The sequence below is a fragment of the Struthio camelus genome, chromosome 3 (assembly GCF_040807025.1).
Source record: "Struthio camelus isolate bStrCam1 chromosome 3, bStrCam1.hap1, whole genome shotgun sequence".
Lineage (NCBI taxonomy): Eukaryota > Metazoa > Chordata > Aves > Struthioniformes > Struthionidae > Struthio > Struthio camelus.
The window spans coordinates 61253074-61274785 of NC_090944.1; the positions used below are offsets into that span (position 1 = coordinate 61253074).

Below are 21712 nucleotides of genomic sequence, written 5' to 3' on the forward strand. Positions count from 1 at the left end.
GAGAAAAATGCTTTGCTGCTGAAGAGCAGTATTTTTACAGACGTTGTTCTAAACTACATATTTGATTGACATAGTGATTTATTAGTAGTCAATATTTTTGTTGCAGTACAGGTACAAAAACTCAGTAGAATGACCACATGCAACCACTTTATCGTGGTTCTGTAAGGCTTTTATAGTTTCGGTATCTTTTTCCTTCCTCCAGCAATTAATTAGGGTTTGGGGTTTTTTTGGGGGGGTGGGGGTGGGGGGGGATGTTTCACAACCAACCAAATCAGAGCCACTTCAGATGACAGTTGGAATCCTTATAACCTAGTTATCAGCATAATGTCAATGAACTATAGAAAACATAGCCTGAAGTACAGACAACAGTACCCCCAGAGCAGAATCCAAGGCATCCTACAGAGCTCGTTCAGTAACATACAGATTCCCACCAGCCATGCTTTGCAGCGCTGCTTTACAGTACCTGCTCGGATATCTAAGCTACCCCAGTGTAACTCCAGTGTTACCCCAGTGTAACTCTGATACCGGAAATAATACGGATACACACACACAGCCACAGCGCTCCATTGTTTTGCACAGCTATGTCCTTATCATACTGCTTGCCGTACACTTTGTAGCCATCCTACGGTGTGAAAGGTATTTTTGTTACAATGATGTGCCCTGTTTAATGGACAGTTTGCACACGGATTGACTGTAAATATTTTTACAAGTTGGTTCAGGAAAAGCAAGGGCACCTTTAGCTGACACCCAAATAAAGTAAGCAGACCTGCGTTCTTTTAGGTTTTCTTCCTTTGCTTTGACATTGAAAAAGCGCCAAGCTTGCGCTTCTTTTGTTACTAATTACCTAATTATTTATCAGTGCAGTTGAGAATTGAAATAAAAATGATACAAGTCATCTGAAAAATCACTGCAATCAATCAAAACAATCTCCTCAAATCTCCTTCAAGTACAGCACTAATGGGTCTTTACAATAGTAAGAAAACATACTCCTCTGCTTGGATGGAATCGACTGGAGCCACATAATTGCTGGGAATATAACCAGTTTCGCCTGTTGTCAAGGACCGGGCCTCCCACCAGTCTCCTTCCCTGCAGAAACAGAGGTGAAGAAAAGCGAGAGAGAGCTGTAAAGGCTATGATCTGACTGCTACTGTGTGTTGCAAGAATCCACAGTATCCCTTTATCATGGGCATACTTCTGAGAGAACTGCTTGCATCTAAACCAAAATACTACACGTATTTCTTTGCATCTGTTATTAGTTGAGCAGTGATTAGTAACGTAGCCTTCCAAATGTAGCATAATGGCATAAACAGGCATAACTTCCACTGAAATCAGATCTGGTTAGGGCTGAGTTTGGACTAGAATATTGAAAATGGTCCCCATAGCAATTATTCTACTATAGATCCTTGAGAGAATCTGTTTAAAAAAGTGCCGAAACCAATACTTTCACATCCACTGCTAATTTTAGCATGACGTTCAAACTTTTACATGGATACTCCATCTGAAACCCAAAGATATCAAATAGTCAATAGTTTTAGATAGCCTTTAAGGCTCATACTTCATTGTCTAGATTCCCTCTCCTGGCCACCCGCAGGAGATCTCTTAAGAAGTAAATGACTTAGATACATTTTCAAATAATTACGAAAAACATTCTTCTACCACATTTAGACATAGAGAAGTCCATATAGGACCATCTTACTCCAGTGTTCCACGCGCTCAACATCAACTTCTGTCATATGCACACATCTGCAGTGTGACATGGTATTCCTCTTCAGCCAATGCCTATTGCTGTAGAATACATAGCTTTAAAATAAGTTTATTGCTCAGCTTTTTATAGGATGCAGTGATTAGGGATTTAGTAGTTTACATTTAGTTCCCAGAACCAGATTCATTGACATTTAACTCCCACCTTCACTAACAACGTTCTCCTTTCTACCTGGATTGCCTAGAAACTCAGTTTCCCTCTCTGTAATACAGCAATTTGTTTACTAAATGAACCACTGTTATCAAACATGGCCAGCAAGTTCAGCATCTTCAGTAAGCAAGAAGTTACTGAAAGCACATTGTCTAAGCCATTTTAAACAGGCAGAAAAGCTTGCGTGAAGGTGAGCTCTTATTAACATTTCTAACTCCGCTTTTGTTAGTAGCTTGAAAGAATATGAACTCTTAAGGAAAATAACTAGAAAACTGCTGTAGTTAGTCAAAAAAGAGCTGTTTTCAATTCCACAGCTCAGAAGGTGAACAACAACTAGCTTTTCTAGATGCTGGGAGCCAACGCTATCTTAACACAGGCTGTGTGTACTAGCATCTCAAGACAAATAGGCCATCGGAGTTTAGGGTGCTTTAGGGTTTATGACCCTAACTTTAGCCAGCTGAAGGGCTAATATTTCCTCGGTATATAGGTGTAGAATATTTCTGTGAGATTATGCCACACTACTGTTGATAAATATTTCAATTCCTTTATGACTGTTATTATCAGCTGCTAGAACCGGGCCACTATCACTAGTTCCTACTTCTGCTCTCTTACCGCACAGACACTCCACTAGATGGAGATATATTATCGTATCTAAGGAGAGAAAAAAGTGCTGTAGCTCGTAGCAACATCAGGAGCAACCCCCTCTGTTTTGACAGAGAAGCCTAAACCTCTCTGCCAGAAAGAAAGGGGAACATAGATTTTTTTCCACAACACTTAATTACAGGCACCCAACTGACAAGCCTGCGTTAGGAGGAGGCCGGACAGTAAAGCTAGCCAGACATGCTGAAGTGGTGGTGGTGATGGGAACCATGGGTATTTTAGAGCACCTGAGTGAGGACTCTGCCCTGAATCGCCACCTGCAGGCACTTCTTTTCCCCAGACTGCACCTGGTATCGTTTCTGACTTCAAATCACAGGGATACCCTCCGTAAGCCATTTCAGGTACTGCCAATTTGAACTTGCAGTCCAAAGCAGAAATCAAATTTCATTTCTTGGAGTCAAAAAAAATTTTACCTTCAGTAAATTCCAGACAAACTGGTCTTAGGCACCTGAATGCTTCTTCATCACAAGCAGCATTGACTATTAAAAAGGGTACTTCCACGTCCTTTCTGATATAAGGGAAAAGATGAAGCATTCTCACAGAAAAGCTGCTTTGGGGCAATCCCAGCCTGGCTGTCAATACTCCAGGAGCGTGGTTAGGCCTAGTGTTTCTAAGTGGAGAGAGGTGACTATGATGGCAACTGAGCTTCTGTAATCCTACAGGAAAATCAGTGGCTGCTTTTCTCTCTTAGAAAGCCATCCTCCCAGCAGTAACTACCTGCATCAAAATACATGTACTGCAGCCAGCCACAAATGGGGGCAATACCTCTTTCCCACTGACTCCAAATACCACTGCTTCGCAAGTCCTTGTGAGCAGCCCCAGACTTCACCAATTGCAACAAGTAAGGAGCTTGCAATGAGTAGAATTTGTACTTGTTTCAGGTGATGATAGAGTTTGTGAGAGGTTAGGAAAGTGGTAGGCAATGTGAAAAAAATGGATAATAGCTTTAAAAAAAAAGTCTTTTTTCCCCCCAAGTGCTAATTTAGAAGTAGAGAGGTTTTTAAGCTGCTGCTCTCTTTACAAGTCTTAACTGAAGTTTTTGTGCTTTCATCTACATCAAAGCTCTTCAGCTTCATGGCTTCATGAAACATTCCACAGAATTACCTGGCTTTTTTTAAGTTAATGCACCCTGAGCCAACTCCAGCCCTGGAGTTCCTCTATTAAAATTAACAGGAATTGCACCAGGGATGAATTTGACTCATTGTCATGTAGTATAATAAACAAAAATTGGAGAGAGATCACAAAGCCTCTAGAAAGCTACATACTTGGTTGTTAACCCATTTTTACTTCTATATGATAGCAATACTATCACATGACAGAGCCTTCAACTTTATGTTCTCAGCCAGGAATTACAAGATGTTCTGATTCAGGTCAGTAGCACAGTAATATTTAGATGCTATTTTTAAATTGCTAACTGACTTTTTCTATGGGCAGTTGACAAAATTAATTTTAAGTCAATGATTTCCAGGATGAAACTTCCTAGTAAGTTCAGACTGTATCCCCTCTCTTTGAATGAAAAACACATTAATGCTTTTAAAGCCATGTTGACATGCAAGTCTGGATCACATTTCTTCCTGTGAATCAGATTTTCTTAGTTCGCTCCTGTGCAGAGATACTTGCAGCAGATTGCAAAGACTGTGGTAAAAGCCTTGCAGAACTTCTGCTCCTACCAGTAAAGTACAGAGCTTGTGCTCTCAGTTCCGAATGCGAGTCTACTGTGAAATGTAAGCAGCGAACCACACCATCTAACACTTACATATTTTTGAAGTAAAACTGCATTTTGGCTGATTTTTTTTTTTTATAAAACACTTAAAAGACAAAGACAAGCGAGCATAAAGACTTAAACTCCTACATATCTTGAATAGCCCACATCATATTTTACAAATAACATAAACAGACAAACATTTATCAACATTATAAACTTAAAAATACTAAAAAGCCTATTTCCAAGCTTAAAACTTACGAGCTGTTAAGTATTTGAAATTTTTCTCCTTTGTGAAAACTTAAGTCATCTTCTGTTCTTGCTTCATAGTCATAAAGCGCCACAAAAAGAGTTACACCTAAAGAAGAACAAATATGAATTACACTCCATCACAGAAAAGAGAAGTGAAAGGAACCTCAAGAGATCAGGTGGCTAAGCTAAACTTAAGCTACCCCAGCGTCTGAGGAGTAAACTGAACTGAAAACTGCACTTTTTGGACAACCCTTCTAATCACTGTGCTTTTCAGCAGAGAGTGGGCACGCTATGTCCTTCAGTTTCTAAAACCATCAGTCCTTTTGGTTTGGTACTCACACAGAAGAGAAGGATCCCATGTGCGTAAAGTGTGTCTAACGTTCAGAGAAGAGGGAGTTTAGACATACCCATGCCCAGTGTTTCTTGTGAACTACTCTAGATGGTTCCCTGCTTCGACCACCTGCCTCTTTCATTCCCTGGTCGAGGGATGAGGCAGGCAGGCAGCCAATTTGGGGCATATCCCCAAAGCGAACTAGCATCTGTAGGTTAGCAATGATAGGGCTGAAGATACGGCTTCACCCCAACTTCAACTCTGTGCTATTTAATAATGAACTATCTTAAACAACATGCTGAGACGGTTGTGTCTCCTCAAACAGCCCTGATGTAATGTGACTGATTAAGTGCACCGAAATAAGGCTTTGAAGCTCACCTGTCCCTCCTCTTGTTCGCAGCGTTCCCGTATGAGAGGAGGAATTGACTCCACCAAACACTGTCAACCCTTGGCCTCCTGTGGCATGGAAGTTGTTGTAGTTTGGAATTGAAGTCACGCCAAAGCTAGGATAATGCTGTGGAGTGGGATCTGTCCCATAGCGGTAGCCTGAACTTTGAGTTAAACTGCCATCCCTCTCGTCAGTCAGTTTTGTTGCTTCTTTATCCTTACATTGCACACAGCCCATTATCTAAAATCCTAGGAGAGCAAGGAAAGCAGGTGTTCACTCGTTTATGCTCACCAGATCTCTCTCTAACCCACATAAGATGAGGATAAAGTGGCCTGAAAGACAAGTATTTTAAAAAAAAATCTCTGCTTTTGAAGATGAACAGCAACATGCTGGGAAAGCTCACACAAAATTCTTCCCCACAGTGGTTTCCTATCAGGGTCTGGGAAGGAGATCCTACCTGCTCTGACTGTAGTAGCAGCTGTCTGACCAGCCCTGCCAGAAAATTTCTTGCATGGAGGCAGTAAGAGGAAGAAACTTCTCTCACTCACCCTTTGCCAGGAGAGCGCAGCTCACAGGGGAAGATCACAGCCAGAAAGCACAACTAGAAGTATTCAAGTCTGGCTTCGAAATACATAGCAAGGCACTTAATTCACGGTCTCATTTTTGCCATTGCCAACTATACAATAGCTGCCATTGATTTCATGTAAAGGTAATACCTTCCCGGAGCCCTACGCGACAGACAGAGATGCAGATACAGCAGAGCAGATAATTATCACTACACAGGAAAGTAGGAGGCAGCTCATCAGAGAGAGCATTTAAAACACAAGGAAGTGCTGTTTTATGAAACACCTAACTGAAGTATAAAACCTGCTGATACTGGAGGCTGGGGTAGCCAAAAGGATAAATGAGTTAAGAAACTAGACAAAGCCATGGAAGAGTTAACGTGTTAAATGCAGGCAGCCTTAAGATCCAGATCGCTGATAAAAGGAAACTGAGAGGGTACATTCTGGAAAAGTTAGCCCTAAGATTTCTAATTTTTATAATCTCTTGTTCAGCATTCTCATTGGCCACTACTAGGACCTGGATTAATCTCTTTTAATTTTAGGTACATAAAAGTTAAGAGCCTATATTCTCAACAGGTGGAGCGAGACAGAGGGTGATTCACCACATCTCAAAAAAAAGCCCTCAGAGGTCCATGCTGTTATCTAGTATGAGTTTTCATCAGTGAGCTCTAATATCTTAGTCCTCATGCGTTACCAGCCAAACTCTCCATGGGCTCTAGCTGAACCTAGACACAAATATAAGTTTCTAAAGTCAGGCGTGATCAGTCTTGGGAACTGGATATTGCTCTGGATGGACTCTTGATCCAGCATGGTGAATCTTATATGTAACTTGGAACAGAAACAATACACTCCAGGCACGGGGCTACAAGAAAGAGCAGTGATAACAGAAAAATTAAAAAAAAAAAAAAAAAGAGAAAAAGAAGAAGGAAAAGAATCACTGAGACAAACTTTCTTAACCTCAGCCTACCGTACTTTGTCCGGACTACATAAACAGCAGGGGAGAAAGTGAGACCCGGGACAGAAAAAAAAAGTATAGTGAGGCACACAACTATTTTTGTCATATTTCTTTTCACATTTCAGCCAATATCCTCCACTTAAGGTAAATAAAAAGCACATCCTTTTGCAAATATCCTCATTCTTCGGTAGCTGCCAGGCTGGCTATTTTGTATGCCTTACCCCAGCATCAACACAGGAAACTGGCTTTGACAAACTCAAGGGATTCTGAAGAAGCATACTCCACTGCTGCTAATGCCCCAAAAATTATGCAGTAGCTGTTTGTCTGTGATGGTTCATAATACAGATACCTGCTTCTTAAATCTAGCCTGCCTAATTATGAAAACCCTTCTGCTGAAGGGCATTTTCCACAACTTGAAGACACTGTCAGTTATTCTACTGCCATGTTCAGAAAAACAAACACCACTTGAATAAGCTTTCCTGAGCTGTCCTGCCTTGACCAGCACTGTCTGCAGTCAGCGCACGTTCTCCCATTTCCTCCTCTGAGCTCAGAGGTGCCCTTTTCCCATTTATTTCCTTCGAGACAACACGTTCGCTCAGCGGAGTCCCCTCGCAAAAACCTGGGAAATCTCTTAAGGCCAACGGGAAGCGTTCACCAGCACAGGCGGTGCGAGCTCGTGTCTCTGCAGAAACAGAAGTGCAGAAAGGGCTGAGGGAAAGGAGGTTTGCAGCCGTCAGCAGCCTGGGGAGCACAAAGGGCTGTGGCTGGCAAGGGGGCTGCCGCGGTGGTGGTGCTGCCCCGGGCCGCTGCCGCGGGGTCCCGCATGGGCACTCAAGGCCACCCGGCCCTGGCGCCGGCCCGGCAGTGGCTCTGGGAGAGCCCGCCAGGGACCATGCCGGGCACAGAGGTGCCCAGTTTAAATTAGCAGTGAAAAACCGGTCATGCAGAGCTCTGTGCTGCTTCTTTTCGAAAAGCAGAGTGGTCTGGCCCTAGAGACCCTCTCTTTAGTGATTTAGCTTAAGGTCAAGTCTTCCCAGGCTCCTTTCCGAGCCAAGGACTCGTACTGGCAACGCCAGGGAATGAAGCAGAGCGACATGGACAGCAAGGCCACTGCGGCATGAAGTCTCGTCTCGCTCCTCCAAGCGCGGAGAGCACCCTGGGAGTCCCACGCGGCGCCTCAGGGCAGCGGCCGTGCCAGGGCCTTGCTCGGGGAGCCACCGCGCCTCTGGTCTGGGCAGCCAAACACAGGCAGCTAGGCAAACGCTGCGCCAGGCCATGGCACGAGGGGAACTCCAGATCGAAAAGAAGCGCAGAGGTGCAGACGATTTGAACGGAGGTTACTGAGCCACTAAAGAAGAACGACTAAAAGTTGTAAGTGCTGGAACATAAATGCATGGACTTCAAAACAGCTGAGTGACGCGCAGGCTCTGTTATTTAAAGAAGAATCACAGCAGCCTTTTTGTTGGCTTGAAACCGTACCTCCTTGTGAAATTCTTTCGCCTCCTTCCCCCTACCCAGCTCTGTTCCTTCTCTTAGTTTTTCCCCTGTGTTTTCACTGGAAAAAAGTAGAGAACCAAAGGAAGGAGAAAAAAAACGAAAGAAGAGAAGGGGAATATGAAATTGTGCGGGGGGATGATGATGAAAGAGGCTTTTTTCTTGTTGCTGCTGCTTCTCCAGACATGAAACAAATATATGAGAGAATTATTTTTCAAGTAGCCCTACTGCTTATTCACAAACTTTCAGCTGTTTAGAGGAAAAAACTCTCCTCTGGTGTCTGGGAAGATTTCAGATATCTAGTTACCAGCGCTGACAAGCCAGTCCTACACACTTCATTTACACATTCAAGCAAATTGATGAGGAAAAAGTTAGAACTACAGACCACCTGCCAAAAAAAAATCATTCAAAGTATTAATTCTGAAAAAAGTGAACAAATCAGGAGATGGCACACATATGTATTGGCAGTGTCAGAAAAATACTGGTTTGGGGTTTTCTTTTTAAAAAGGGAGGATGTGAATCGAGAACCACTCAATTTCTTATTTGCAGTTTGCTTTTTGCTCCCATTATCTTTTTGTTGGCACAGGCAATGTAGAGGGAAGGAGGGTCTGATGCACAGTGAATGACTGACAAAGAGGGCTTTTTCCCTTCCCTTGCCCTTTTCCACTTTGTTACAGTGTCTAGACAATCCAAGTATAAAGGCTGCTTGATTGTAGTCTCTTGTGAAATGTGACAGAGGGTGTTACAGGCACGCATCTTTTCAAGCCAAGTCCTTGCAAGTTATCTACTCCTGCCTCAAAGAAACTAGCTGGAAAAGTTGAGGATTTTGCTAAATGTGGGAGAATACATGTGTGCATGTATAGGCTTGAAGTGATTTGAGCTAGCTCAGGGTTTTCAGAGACAATAAATATAACCTCCATTCAGCCTCACGCTTTATTTCAATGAATGGATTCCAAAAACTAATCTCCTCCAGTATCACAGAACAGGCAGTTAATATCCTAAAGTCTCACCACCCTGCATGTCAGCTTTTGCAGTTTTGGAAAGCTGGAGTTATTCAGCCAGCTCTGAGATCACTAAACAAAATCTGGAACTATTTTACACCGAATTCTCTAGAGACGAGCACACAACATTGTTCATCCAACATGCTGTGCAACTTACGGTAAAGGAACAAGATTTTATTAAGTTTCCATTAGGACAGGCAGTGTTTCTCAGATGTATGAGTTATGGGTCATGCAGCATTATTATAATTTGTCACTGGTATTGTTAGAAAGTACAGAAGGAGCTTAATTAAAATCAAGTTTTCTAATGCAAACAAGTTGCGTTCATTCATTTTAAAGATGTGTTTTTACAGGCAATGTAAAACATGTGTTTTCATAAAAATATTAAACATTTACATGGTTTGTAAGATTTCCTTAAAGACAAATGAAAATAACCATTATGTTATTTATTTGTCTCGTTTCTTGCCCTTCTTATATTTCTTGTACTCTAACACTTACATTGCAGGCAATCCAACGTCAGGCTAGCCAAAACAGTAGTTTCCTTCCACGTGGTGGAAATGTTATTGGACGAAGATGCAAAATTAACTATTTCATTATTAATCATTTATATAACCACAGCATCTTAATTACTTTCAGTTAGGAAATCGATGAAGACTACAAAGATGTTATTAATGCTATTATTATTAACATTAATCACCTCCCTCACTTTATTATAGAGGGTGGTTGGCTCTTAATATAAAAATTGAAGCCGAGACTGAAACACGAGCAAAAGCCAGACATCCACTCAATTAACAGAAACAAAGTAAGTTTTCTGTTAGCTAAAAGACGCCCAGGGAAAAAATAGCAGTATTAAAAAAAGTATATTTTTCATACTTTTTTGAAAAAAAGGATATGTGATATTAGAAAAACAAAAAAGTATTGATAAGCCACAACATACTCTCGCTTCTGCAGTTATAAACCATCAAGAAAAGACAGACGGGAGGCTAACTGGTATAAATTTGCCCCTTGAGAGCATCAGAAGTTTCTACATAGAACTTTACAGAGCTTTCTCCAGAATGTGATTTTTGAGTGCTCTGGAAGAATGTAGATCTCTTACAAAGCCTGAGGGAGGGACACAAGGAGATGTAGGGAAACATCTGTCTATGTCTTACTATCCATGCCATGGCATCTATCCTCCAACCCCTTGCCTAGCGATGGACATCACCGTAGAAGAGGAGAGCTTTATTCCGCAGACGAGACACGGATCAAGTTCAGATCCAGCAGGGGTGCATTCTTCTTCCTTTCCACAGTTTTCTTTGGAATGAAATTCTGTATATTTTTAGGAGAACTTCTGTCAGTGAAAGAGATGAAAGGGCAAGGTTGGATGAATGGTAACTGTCAGCTATCTTCTTCTGACCAAATCTTACAAATTGACGTGAAAGCACCACCAGCAGGAAAGCTGAGTTAAAAAACAGTTACGTTAAAAGGGAATCAGAAGAACAAAATCCTAGGCTTTCATTCCGTCTCTGCGGTGAATATGCTTTTTAATGAAACCAAGGGATGCATCCAGCATGGCAGTGAAATAATACTCTCCAAGGGTATCTTCTTGCTGTTTTATGTTTTGCTGAAAGCACTACAGAAGTATTGGTCTGTGATATCAAGCCACAATTTCCTGAGTTACAGTAGGATTTAATATTCGAAATACTACATTCTAGGTTATCATGAAGATGCAAGAAGTACAGAAAAAGACTTCTAGGAATAATAAGAATTTTTAGAAAGACACTTGACACTTTCTGTGGAATGCCTGCTGCAGGCTGGATATAGGGAATAATCAACAGAAATTTATCCCAAAGTTGGAACATCTTACTTTCTAAGTCTCCATTATTAGCTCCCTGGGGAGAAACTGATGGAGTAAGTATTTTGAAACATAAACCTAAGACACATGAACCAAATCCAATTTTCAGAAAAGTCTTGCTCACTCTGACTACTACAAGCCATTAAGAAGGCAATAAACAGACATTCAAAATTAGTCATAGGTAGGCCAATAGCTCTCATGGTCTTTGCTTACTGACCTCTCTATTTGATTTACCTGTATGCTGATAGCAGCCTTTTGGATTTCTAGAATTCATTTTGTGTCAGTTTCAAGCCAACCTGAATCAGACAGATGGAATAAAATAGCAACATTTGATGCCTTGTTTGTTTATATCTATTAACTCTGAGACCTTTTAGAAAACTGCCTTCATTACAGTTTGATCAGTGATTCCACACTTTGTACAAATCATGAAACAGGTCAGAAAGATACAATGAATGCTTTAAAACAGTAAGAACTGTTGAGTATTATTTATTATTTCTCAGGCTTTAGGTTGCAGGTTACTGCATATATGTATACACTTTTATACCTAACAGAACCACTGAAACTAATGGCTCAATGTAGAAAGAAAAGTATTGTACTGAAATATGATAGATTTGTTTCAGCCTTAAAAGAGGATGAAGACTGGGAATTTGTGTAGAATGCCTGTAAATCTACATGGGCACTGCACCTGTCATACTGCATTAATAAATATAAATCAGAGAAAAGACAGTATTACCGCCGGATATCCTGTGACTATTATGGATATGCAGAAAATCTCACATACATAACGTGGTATTCCTGAACAAAAGGCCACAAACGCCAGGGCAAAACTTTTGAGTCAAGAATGTATCTGGATCAATGAATGCATTCAAACAGCACACTCATGTGAAAAACAGCAGTGCAAAATGCTTGGGCTGCATTCATTTGATTTTTGAGGAGATTTTTGAGGAGAAAGCTCCACCCCTAGACTCTGCTTTAGTGGGCTGAGAGAAAAATCTCAGGGTTTTAATTGCTTGTTTGTCTGCAGATATCAAAAGTCTGGCAACATGAGCAGGCCACTCTCCATGTCATCTGTGGAAGGAGCAGTAGGAAGAGCAATCTTAGATGAACTCCTACAGCTATGCTGTTCTGGCTTGAGCCAAATGCCTTTTGCAGTGCTGGAGCGCTCTATTTTTTTTTTTTTGGTCAGTCCAGAGTCGCTTTGGAAGTCTTCTGCAAGTCAGAATGGCTAGAAATGGCTAGAAATGATCCAGGAAAATGAAGACTTTCTACTGCCACCAGGAAAGCAGGCTTTGCTTCTGAGCTTTGAGGTGCCACATTGCGTCCTGCTGCTCTTTCACATTTTCAGAGCAACTGGGGCTGAGGCCTTGGCAACAATTTCCTGACCCTACAGACAATGCTGAAGTTGCAACACATTTCTGTGCAGCATATCACTGTGTTTGCCTTCCTTCTTTTTTCCCTTTGGGACTTGAGCTAAAAGCCAGGCATGCAAGATGAAGATGATTTGTGCTGCTTCTTGCCCGCTTAATTTCAGCCAGCCCCAGCGGCCAGGGCGGCTGGCAAAGGGGAGGTGTATGAGGAAGGATTTGAAGGACAAACTACAACCAGATGGTTGGTTTCTGTCAGAGGTTGCGAGCGCAGCTGTCCACAGGGCAGGACAGGTGGCCACCGAATGCCAGGAAGGACGAGCGATGAACGCCTTACACACAGGTCCATCTTCCTGCTGTTGATATCAGCGGGGCACCTCATTGGCTCCTGTGCTGCTTCAAAGTACAAACGCTAATCAAAACTAGGTTACATTTACTACGAGCTAGAGAGGAACAAGAAAGTCAGTGTTCCAGCTGGGCAGCAGTGGCAGAAGGTGCCCCGACTTGCGGTGCTTGTTTAAGAGACAGTTGTGGTGCTGGAATTGGCCCATAGCCGGCGGGTGAGGGGGTCACCTGGCAAGGCCACAAGAAAACACATTAGTACAATGCAGCTGTTTGAGCAGGCATAATCAAAAGCTCCCCAATGCAACTAAGGAAAGAACAGGAGGTGAGCCTTCCAAACTGCTGACAAAAGCCCACTTTGCCATTCTGTTTTCTGCTCTTTCCTTGCCAGATGAGTCTGTGAATATTATGGACTCATCTTTTTCAAATATAGGGAATTCTTTCCCATTCTCTGTGATATACTCCTCTCAGTAAAAAAAACAAAAACCAAAAAACAAAAAACCTAAACAAAGAGAAAACACCCCTCCCCAAGAAATTAAAAAAAATCTCACCATGCAAATCTCTTAAAGTAACAGTAACTGAGTTGCACCCTGTATCGTCCTAGGGTATTTATTACTTTGAGGAGGAGATGCTGCAGAAAAACAGAGCTCAGAAGGATCTGTTGTATGGAGAAATTCTCTTGTTTTATTTTTTCCCCTCACTAACATCTAAACTTCAGTTGTAATTTAAAAGAAAGAGATTTATTTATAGCTAACTTGATAAAGAAAGCCTGCAGGTTTACATTCATACACTGAAGAGCAAGTCAGACCCATATCTTCAGTTAGGATTTCTTTCTTTTTTTTCTGTTCCTACAAGGAGTTCAAGAAAGCTTTGAAATTAAGAGTTAAAGGCAGTAAATATACAAAGTAAATAGACTGTTTACTATACAATTAAAATCTCAAAAAGCATGGGTCTATCCTTGGCTCTGAGTAACACATAAGAATACAATGTCAATTCAACAGTACGATTTCAAGCTACATTCCTCCTTCATCAAGCTGCTTGTGGTAGCTCTACTCACTAGCAGAAAGAAGTGGGTGGATGGTCTGCGTAAACATTTTGAGCTAATGCTCCTAACTTTTAATGTGCCTTTTAAGTATATAAATTAGAAAACCTGTATCAAAAGAACAACTGCTGCAAATGGCAGAGTCATTTTATCCTGGAAAGAGAAGAAGTGAAACAGTGTCCCAACTGATTTCCTCTTTCTTTTTCCCCCGTAAGAGAACAGAAAGATGATTGCAGGTTGATTGGCACTGTTCTGATTTTTTCCTCTCAATTCTTATTTTTAGACTCTACCCAGGATTAATGGGTATTCATCTGATTCACAGCATGGGATCTACACAGAGGAGAATGCGAAATGTGAATTGAGAAGGGCAGGGAAGGAAGGAGGAATAGGGAAGGGGAGAGGTAAAGAAGTTTTGCCTGTTTGCTTCTTTGGAATATATGAGGCGGACAGAAAGATCTTCCCTCAAAATATATTGCTCCTCTCCCCTAGCATCCCCCTCACCGTTGCTTGTGCACAAGCAAAACTAACATCTTCTCAGCCTTGTCTGATTTCTGAAGAAGTCAGAGCACGTGTCAGCAAGGAAATAGGAGCAAGCTGAGTCTCAAATAAGATGACGATTTACTTTGAGACTATTCAGGATTCTGTTCCCTGAAGAAGGGTCCTCCAAAAGGGGATCTCATCCCATCTATGCCATGAGTGCTGATATTTTAAAAAGTGCTACTTAAATTCAGTATTTGCCAAGTTATTTTGGAGAAAAAATAATCTCCTTCCTAAAAAGGAGCAAAAATTTGTCTGTGGCCTGTTCACAAAGAAATTTTTCATAACTTCTCACCATAACTGCAATTGGCTTTAGCTAAAACCGCAGAGATGCTTACAGGTAAAGACTCCAAACAAGATGGGGTGACATGGTGACAAAGGCCAGTGAACAACCACAGCGTTGAAGGTGGACTGTGTCAGTAACGGTCAGATGTTACAGCTCTGCCTATATTTGCACAGAAAATAGGTCTCACTAGTAGCATATTTATCAATATACAGGGCTGCAGGCCTGATGAGTTTTCATTTTTGATGATTAATCCCACAGTCTGCCCTGACTGGTAGGTGGTTACACCTCTCGAATCACTCCTAGGAGGAGAATGATCCAACAACAAGAAATACAGGGAGAACACCAGACGTGCTTCAAGAAATGGGACTCAGACTTTAGAGAAGGGGTGACAGCGGGAGAAATTAGGAGGGAAGGAGGAAGAGAGAAAGACCCTGCCACATGGGGCTTAAAAAGGGATTTGATGCTAGCTAAGGGCCAAGAAAAATGTATTCTAGAGCTAGAGAATGTTACCCCAGCTTTCCACATAAGGACTGAATAGATTGAGCAAAACACCTCATTTTTAGCATCTGTTCACTAAGCATAGGGTAATCTATTTTTAAGTTCTTTGCATATGTCTGAGGGCAAGTACAAGAGAAAATGATGGGTTAACTTGACTTCATCATGAACCTGAGTTTGTTACATGCACTGCTCAGGGAATGATCTGCAGGGGATGCTCATGCGTAGCAACTCTCAGCTGCAGGTCAGAACCCAGTTCTTCAGCTTAAAGCTACTACAATCTGGTCATTGTAGCTTTAGAAGATAATCCTTAATGTTCCAAGAAGAAAGTCACACTGAAGTAATGGATTAAATGGCAGCTGCGGATAATTTGGTCAGATGTCAGTAAAAAAAAAAAATCCTTTCCAGTGGTAAGGTCAGCAAAAAAACTAGACTAGATTGCCTAAGACAATGTGAAGGCTAGAGAGGAATCTACCAGGAATGGTACTGCCTTTGGTCAGGAGGGTGGATGAACCTCTTTCGGGTAGGTTTTCTATGACTCAATGAGTGACAAAAACAGCAGACGCAAACACTTTCTACAGTCCCTCCCCTCAAGCCAGAGGAAGTGTGATGTCTTTATTTCTCTTGCCTTCTCTTTATTGCTCAAGGTTCATATGCTTAAGAGAAGAAACTGCCCTTTAAATACGGTCTGTGAATGAAGAAACATCTGCAAAGATGCTAAAAACACACCTGAAGATCCTGTTAGTCACACAGAACAGAGGGTGGATGTTTGCTCAGGTGAACATTTGCTTAATCTAGCAGGGAGGACTACCTACAACAGTGTTCCTTGACCTGTGTGATCCAGGGACCACAAATCATCAGGCGGTCCACAAGCCCACAGCACGCATATGAGCAAGCAAACGCACATCCACAAGACACTGTGGCAACATTTTGCACATGGTACTTGTGTTCCCCCTCACACTTGCTGTATATGTCTTCCCCAGTTTGACTGATCCTTCGAGCATGAGCAGCTGTAAAGTACTGACCCAGAGCGCCCACAAAAACAGCTCCAATCATCAGGAGAATGAAAAAAGCACTGCATGAGGAAGAGGCAGACAAGAGAAGTTTGTGCTGTTTCTTTGGATTTAAGACACAAAAGAGAAGTGCAGAATTGGAGAATAATCTGGAGCTGACAGGCAGGGTTTCGCTGAAGGAGACTACTTTGTGATACACCTCAGAGATTACACAAGTGTAGGTAACTCAGGAGATCTGGAGATCCTGTCTGGAGTTCCTCCCTGCTCCCTGGCACAAAAAGACAGAAAAGTGAAGACTGCAGAAGTTAACTAGCTGAATAGCACAGGGTTCAGCTGTCAGATTTGTGGACCATGGTCTACTGCCTATGGGGAGAGGGTATTGTAAAGAGGATGTCCCCTCTCAATAGAAAAATAATACACACTCTACAAGCCAGGCTGGCTAGACAAGCCAGATTAAATAAGCAACCAAAAGCATATCTAGCACAAAAACCTGAAAGCAAGCACAAAATTAAACAAAACAGAGGCTGTAAGACGACGAGACCTTTTTCTGTTGCCAGTATGTTAATTATGAGCATCTGAAAGGTAAACTGAAAAAATGGATAAACCATGTGTCTGCACAGCAGCAATTCACGTTAATATACCTTAAAACTAATAGGTAGATTCATATTATTGGATTATTAAGAGAAATAGTTAAAACCAATTTAAGAAGCACAAAAGGAAGAGGGGAATTGACAGGGACTCTATGCTACAAATGACATCTGTTTGAGTGACTGACAACTTAGGATGTAAGTCAGCTTGGATAGTAACGAATCAAGATACACCTAAGATGAGGTATTGGCATCTGTTATAGACCACTGGAAACGCATCAGAGGATAGGATGACTGGCTTCTTCAATACCTATATAAAACAAGTATCATGGTCACTCTGCCATCTCAATCACAGCAGGATCTGTTCACTTGCTCCCTCCCACAGCCAGAGAACAGTGACACTCAGGAGCTGCAGTGCTGGCATAAGTACAGCTTACTGCTAGTCATATGATGTAGTTACACCTGAATTGCCTGCAAGTCGCATGTGGTTTAACAGAGGAGCCAGACAACCCCTGCTCTAGATCTTGGCTTAGCAGAGAGGAAATGATCACAAACCCAGAAGGTTACTGGTTGTTTAGACTGGAAAGGACTGACCCTTTAAGTACAAATAAAATCTGTACATTGCATTAAAATCTACTCTAGTAAAATTTTACACACTATAGGAACACATACTTCATCTCTCCATAAATTAAAAACAGAGTGCATGATTTCTGAGAGGCATTCTTGAAACTAAAATAAATGGGAGTCAAATCAGATGGAAGAAAGAAAGAAAAGAAAGTTGCTGATATTTGGGAATGGTTTAAGATGTTTGCTAAACGTCGTTACAAACGAGAAAAGAAGACTAGGCTAGTTAAAAATAACATGCAACCAAAGAACCAACAGCTGGGTTTAGTAGGGAAGTGAAAAAAGATATAAACTGTTACATGTAAAACCAGCACATGAAGGGGAAAAAAGGAAAAGATAACAACGAAGCAAGAAGATACTAGGAAAAAGTAAGGCAAGTAGAGCAAGACATGTCTTTTTTTTATTCTTCTAAGCAGATTAAGACAAATTCTAAACAATGAAAGTGGTTCAATCATTCACAATAACACAGCGGAGGCGTGGCAAGTTATTTAGTAAATATTCCTGAGTAGCCTGCAGGTAAGAAGCCAGATGATCTATTTATGATGATGATGAAATAACTTGCCACTCCGGTAGTACCTACAGAGGACATCAAGAGTCAGATACAAGACTCCAGGTATTTCAAATCAGCTGGTACAAGTAAACTTGCCTCAGAATTTTTTAAAGAACTAGCTTCTGGGTTACTACTGCTGCTTCTAAAGCATTTCTGGGCCACTGGGGAAGTTCTACGGACATGAGGAAGGCTAACGCTGTACCAGCGTTGAAGAAGGGTAAAAAGTAATTACAGGCTAGTTGGTTGAGTTTCCAGTCTTTTGCATAGGACAGAACAGCCAACACAGGATTCAGTTAATAAAAGCTTAAAAGAAGGCTCTGTAATTAAAGTCAATCAACCTGGCTTCAAGGAAAATAGACTGTGTAAAACTAATATGATGTTACTTCTTGCTAAAATTACAAGTTTACTTGATGAAGGCAGTGTTGTTGATAGTATTACAAATCTAAGTCATTCGACTGGGTTTGTTAAACATCTTGATCAAGAAACTGAATGCTTTGAAGTCCATATGGAGTGTGCTCCATACACTGACAGTAAGTCTCCATACATGGAGAGCACTGTATGAGGTCAGGCAAGAAACTCAAACATATTTTGTACTGAAGTCACATCTGAGTCCACAATCATATTAAATGTGTTAAAAAGTCGATCAATTATGGGAGCCACAGTGTAACTGTAAATAGGGAACTATTTATTAGCAAACAGAAGTGTTTCTGTTGGGTTCCCACAGGAACTGGTGATCATTCCTTTGCTATTTAACAGTCTCACCAGAAACTCGGATTAAAGTTAAGTCAGTGTGGATAGATACAAGAGTGGGGACAGCAAAAAAGCAATAACAAAAGGATAAGTCTGACACAGAGCAACGGGGACCTGTAGAAAAATGGGAGCAACCAAACAGTTTCAGTCTTAATATGGCCAAGTGTAAAATAACCGTAACAGAAATAAAGAATGCAGGTCATACTTACAGGATGAGAGGGAGAGAGAGGACTCTATCCTCTGAAGCAGAGACCAAATATGAGACCAGGGGTCCTGGCAGACAATCAGCTCAACATGAATTCCCAATGCAAGGCTGTGGCCAAAAGGGCTAATGCGAGCCTCAGCTGTAAAAACAAATGAAAATCAAAGGATGAGTAGGTAATTTTTAGTAACTCTATATTTGGCTCTTGTTCATCTGCTACTTGAATAATGTATCAAGTTCTGCTGTTCCGTTTTTCAAGTAAGGTGTTGAAAAAACTGAAGAACGTTCAGGGGAGAAAGATTAAAGGACTGAAAACACTGAGTAACATAAGGCTTTATTAGAAACAAAAAGCTTAAAGGAAATTTTGCTGTTTTGCTCACAGTCTAGGCATATTCATACAGGGAACAAACTTGGTAACAGTGGGCGCTAATCTAGCAAAGGTGGAAAACTCAGTAGAAGTGGAAACTACTCCAATCCAAACTGGAAATGGGCAATTTTGTTCTGCTTTTCCAGCAGTGATCAGTTATAGCCAATTAACTAGGGAAACCGTTTGCACCACAGGCTGTGATGCACTGACTGCTCATCTCTGCAAAGTTAGAAAGATAGCCATTCTTGATTTAAAAAGGATGCACGCCATTTAGCCTAGGTTATAAGGCATGAAGCAGGAGTTCCTTCAGGTAAGATCCATTGCCTGCATAACGTGGGTGCTCAGATGAGCGATCACAGTGTCTGAGTGTTTTGCATTCCCATTAAAAAACACCCACTTCTCTCTGGAGGTAGTAGCAATTCTGACAGCCTTCCTGCTCATGGCATACAAGATGCCTTTAGAGGAAACAGCCTTTTGGGGCTGAGGTGACATCTAAGTACTGATGACAGTCAGCTGTCCATCTTCTAAAGAACCTGAAGGCAGTAGTCTCTGAATTCCCAGCACTTGGCTCCACACAAAACCTCACTGCACAAAGCTCCTGACATTGGGATGCCAAGGAAACAACCTTCAGGAGCTGGAAAGCTCCTGAAGGCTCTGTCTAGGAGAGAGTATCTGCTCCCCTTTTTTCAGCAGTTCACTTTATCTGCTGTCTGCTACTTACAGTCATGTCCCAGGATCCCAAAGCCACAAAAGGTGGCCTAAAAGAGTTAGGCTGACAGAAGGAGTCTTCCCTGTGTTATAGATATTTCCATTCCCAGTCTCGTCCTTTCAGGATAAACTTAGGAACTAACTGTCTCGTTGAGGAAAATAAGTTAGCCTCTTTAAACGGGATAAGTGGACGTGAGCACTGAGCCAGCAGGCGCCTCCGAGGTCACGCAGGATATTCACATTTCTTCTCCTTTCCCTTCACCCTGCTGAGGGAACCGGGGGCTGCCAAGAAAGCTCTTGGCTCTGCATCCCAAGGCTGCATTCTGGCAGGTGGGCTGCTAAGGACTCTGTGCTCAGTGCAGAGCCCCAGCTACTGAATTTCCTTCATCCCACAGCCTGCCAATATTTAAGTTTAGTGGTTTTTGAGGACACAGTACCAGCTTTTGTCCACACTGTCCGTCTTAACCTGGGCTTTTGGCCAGAAAGTATCAATCCCATCAATGTGTAGGAGTGGCAAAGGGGACTGGGGACTGTTTGGTCTGTGCCAGTTGCTGGCATCAGCTCATGTTAAGCTTCTGGAATGAATTCACTTATGACTGAATGCTGCAATGCAAATTCTGCAAATAAAATAGATAAAATAATCTCAATTAGTTGAGCTCAGTGTTGGTTCACATATGCCACTCCAGAGATTTAAAAGGCATTATTTCACACAAACACTTCATTATATTTAATTAATCGTGATTCTACAGATAGTTTTCTTTTCAACAGGTGGGGAAAAAGTGTGCATTTGGCACTTTTAGTCACTTTCACCAAGCGATGCCTGCTAAAATACAGCATAGGCCAGGAAAAACTCACTATTGGGTTCAAATCAAAAGCAGCATCCCATCACAGGCAAACTGATCATTACAAAACTGCAGAGTGAGCTAAAGTGATAAAGCTTGTGAAAATTTTAGGGAGGAAAAAAGTCAGTCCAAGTGCTGTTGGGGGGGGGGGGTGTGTGTGTATGTACATACATGTAGGTATATGCATATATACACACACACACACGCACACACACATATACACACATGCGTTCATGCACAAACATCAGCAACAAATGGTCTCTGCTGTACCTGGCATTCTTATCAACAGATCTTGAGACTCAAAAGTGTATGACTGGCAACTCTACTAAAAGAACAAAACATTTGTAAAAGCTGATCAAGAGCAAAGTTTCAGAGCTCCTAACGGAAGATGAATAAGGATTTGATAAAGTACGGTTTGAACTGTGCATTTTATATCTTAGTATTTTTTGTCCTCCTGGATGCGTTTTTCTCCTCCATTCTCTGGCACAACCCAGCTACATCCTACAGTGCTAAGCTGTCCTGCTTAGCAGGCGTGCTGTTGTGTTTTTTATGCCTGCTAAAGGTTTTGCTTATGTCAAAAGATGCACTAGTTTTCATTTAGGTACCAGAGATCATATAGGCTAGAATTCACAAATTTATTTCAAAAGACCAAGCAATCATGGTAATCTTCCTAAACATAAATATACAGAAACAACATAAAAGCAAATAAATTTAAAATATGGATTAAAAAAAACACTTTTGAAATATTACAAAATGAGCCAGAAATTAAGCTTTTCCTTTCACTCCAGACACATACAGAAATAATTAAATGGGAGTATGTGAGCCTAACCATCCGCCACTGTAATTCACCCAGACCAGACTCAGAAATGCTATGGAAGTTAATGCAATGAACCCCAGAAGTGTCACTTTTGCAA

General features: G+C 41.5%; 1 protein-coding gene across 19 annotated transcripts in view; it reads right to left on the bottom strand.

Annotated features, from left to right (window-relative positions):
• FYN (FYN proto-oncogene, Src family tyrosine kinase) overlaps nucleotides 1-21712 on the bottom strand; it is a 142654-nt gene that overhangs the window by 35222 nt on the left and 85720 nt on the right. For all 19 annotated transcript variants that reach the window (XM_068938081.1, XM_068938080.1, XM_068938077.1 and 16 more), the window contains 4 exons: nucleotides 18889-19023; nucleotides 5236-5493; nucleotides 4536-4632; nucleotides 988-1086 (listed from right to left, as the gene is read on the bottom strand). In XM_068938081.1, coding sequence (XP_068794182.1) covers nucleotides 988-1086; nucleotides 4536-4632; nucleotides 5236-5482 — 443 coding nt within the window. In that variant the 5' untranslated portion in view covers nucleotides 5483-5493; nucleotides 18889-19023. The remainder of the gene's footprint in view (nucleotides 1-987; nucleotides 1087-4535; nucleotides 4633-5235; nucleotides 5494-18888; nucleotides 19024-21712) is intronic.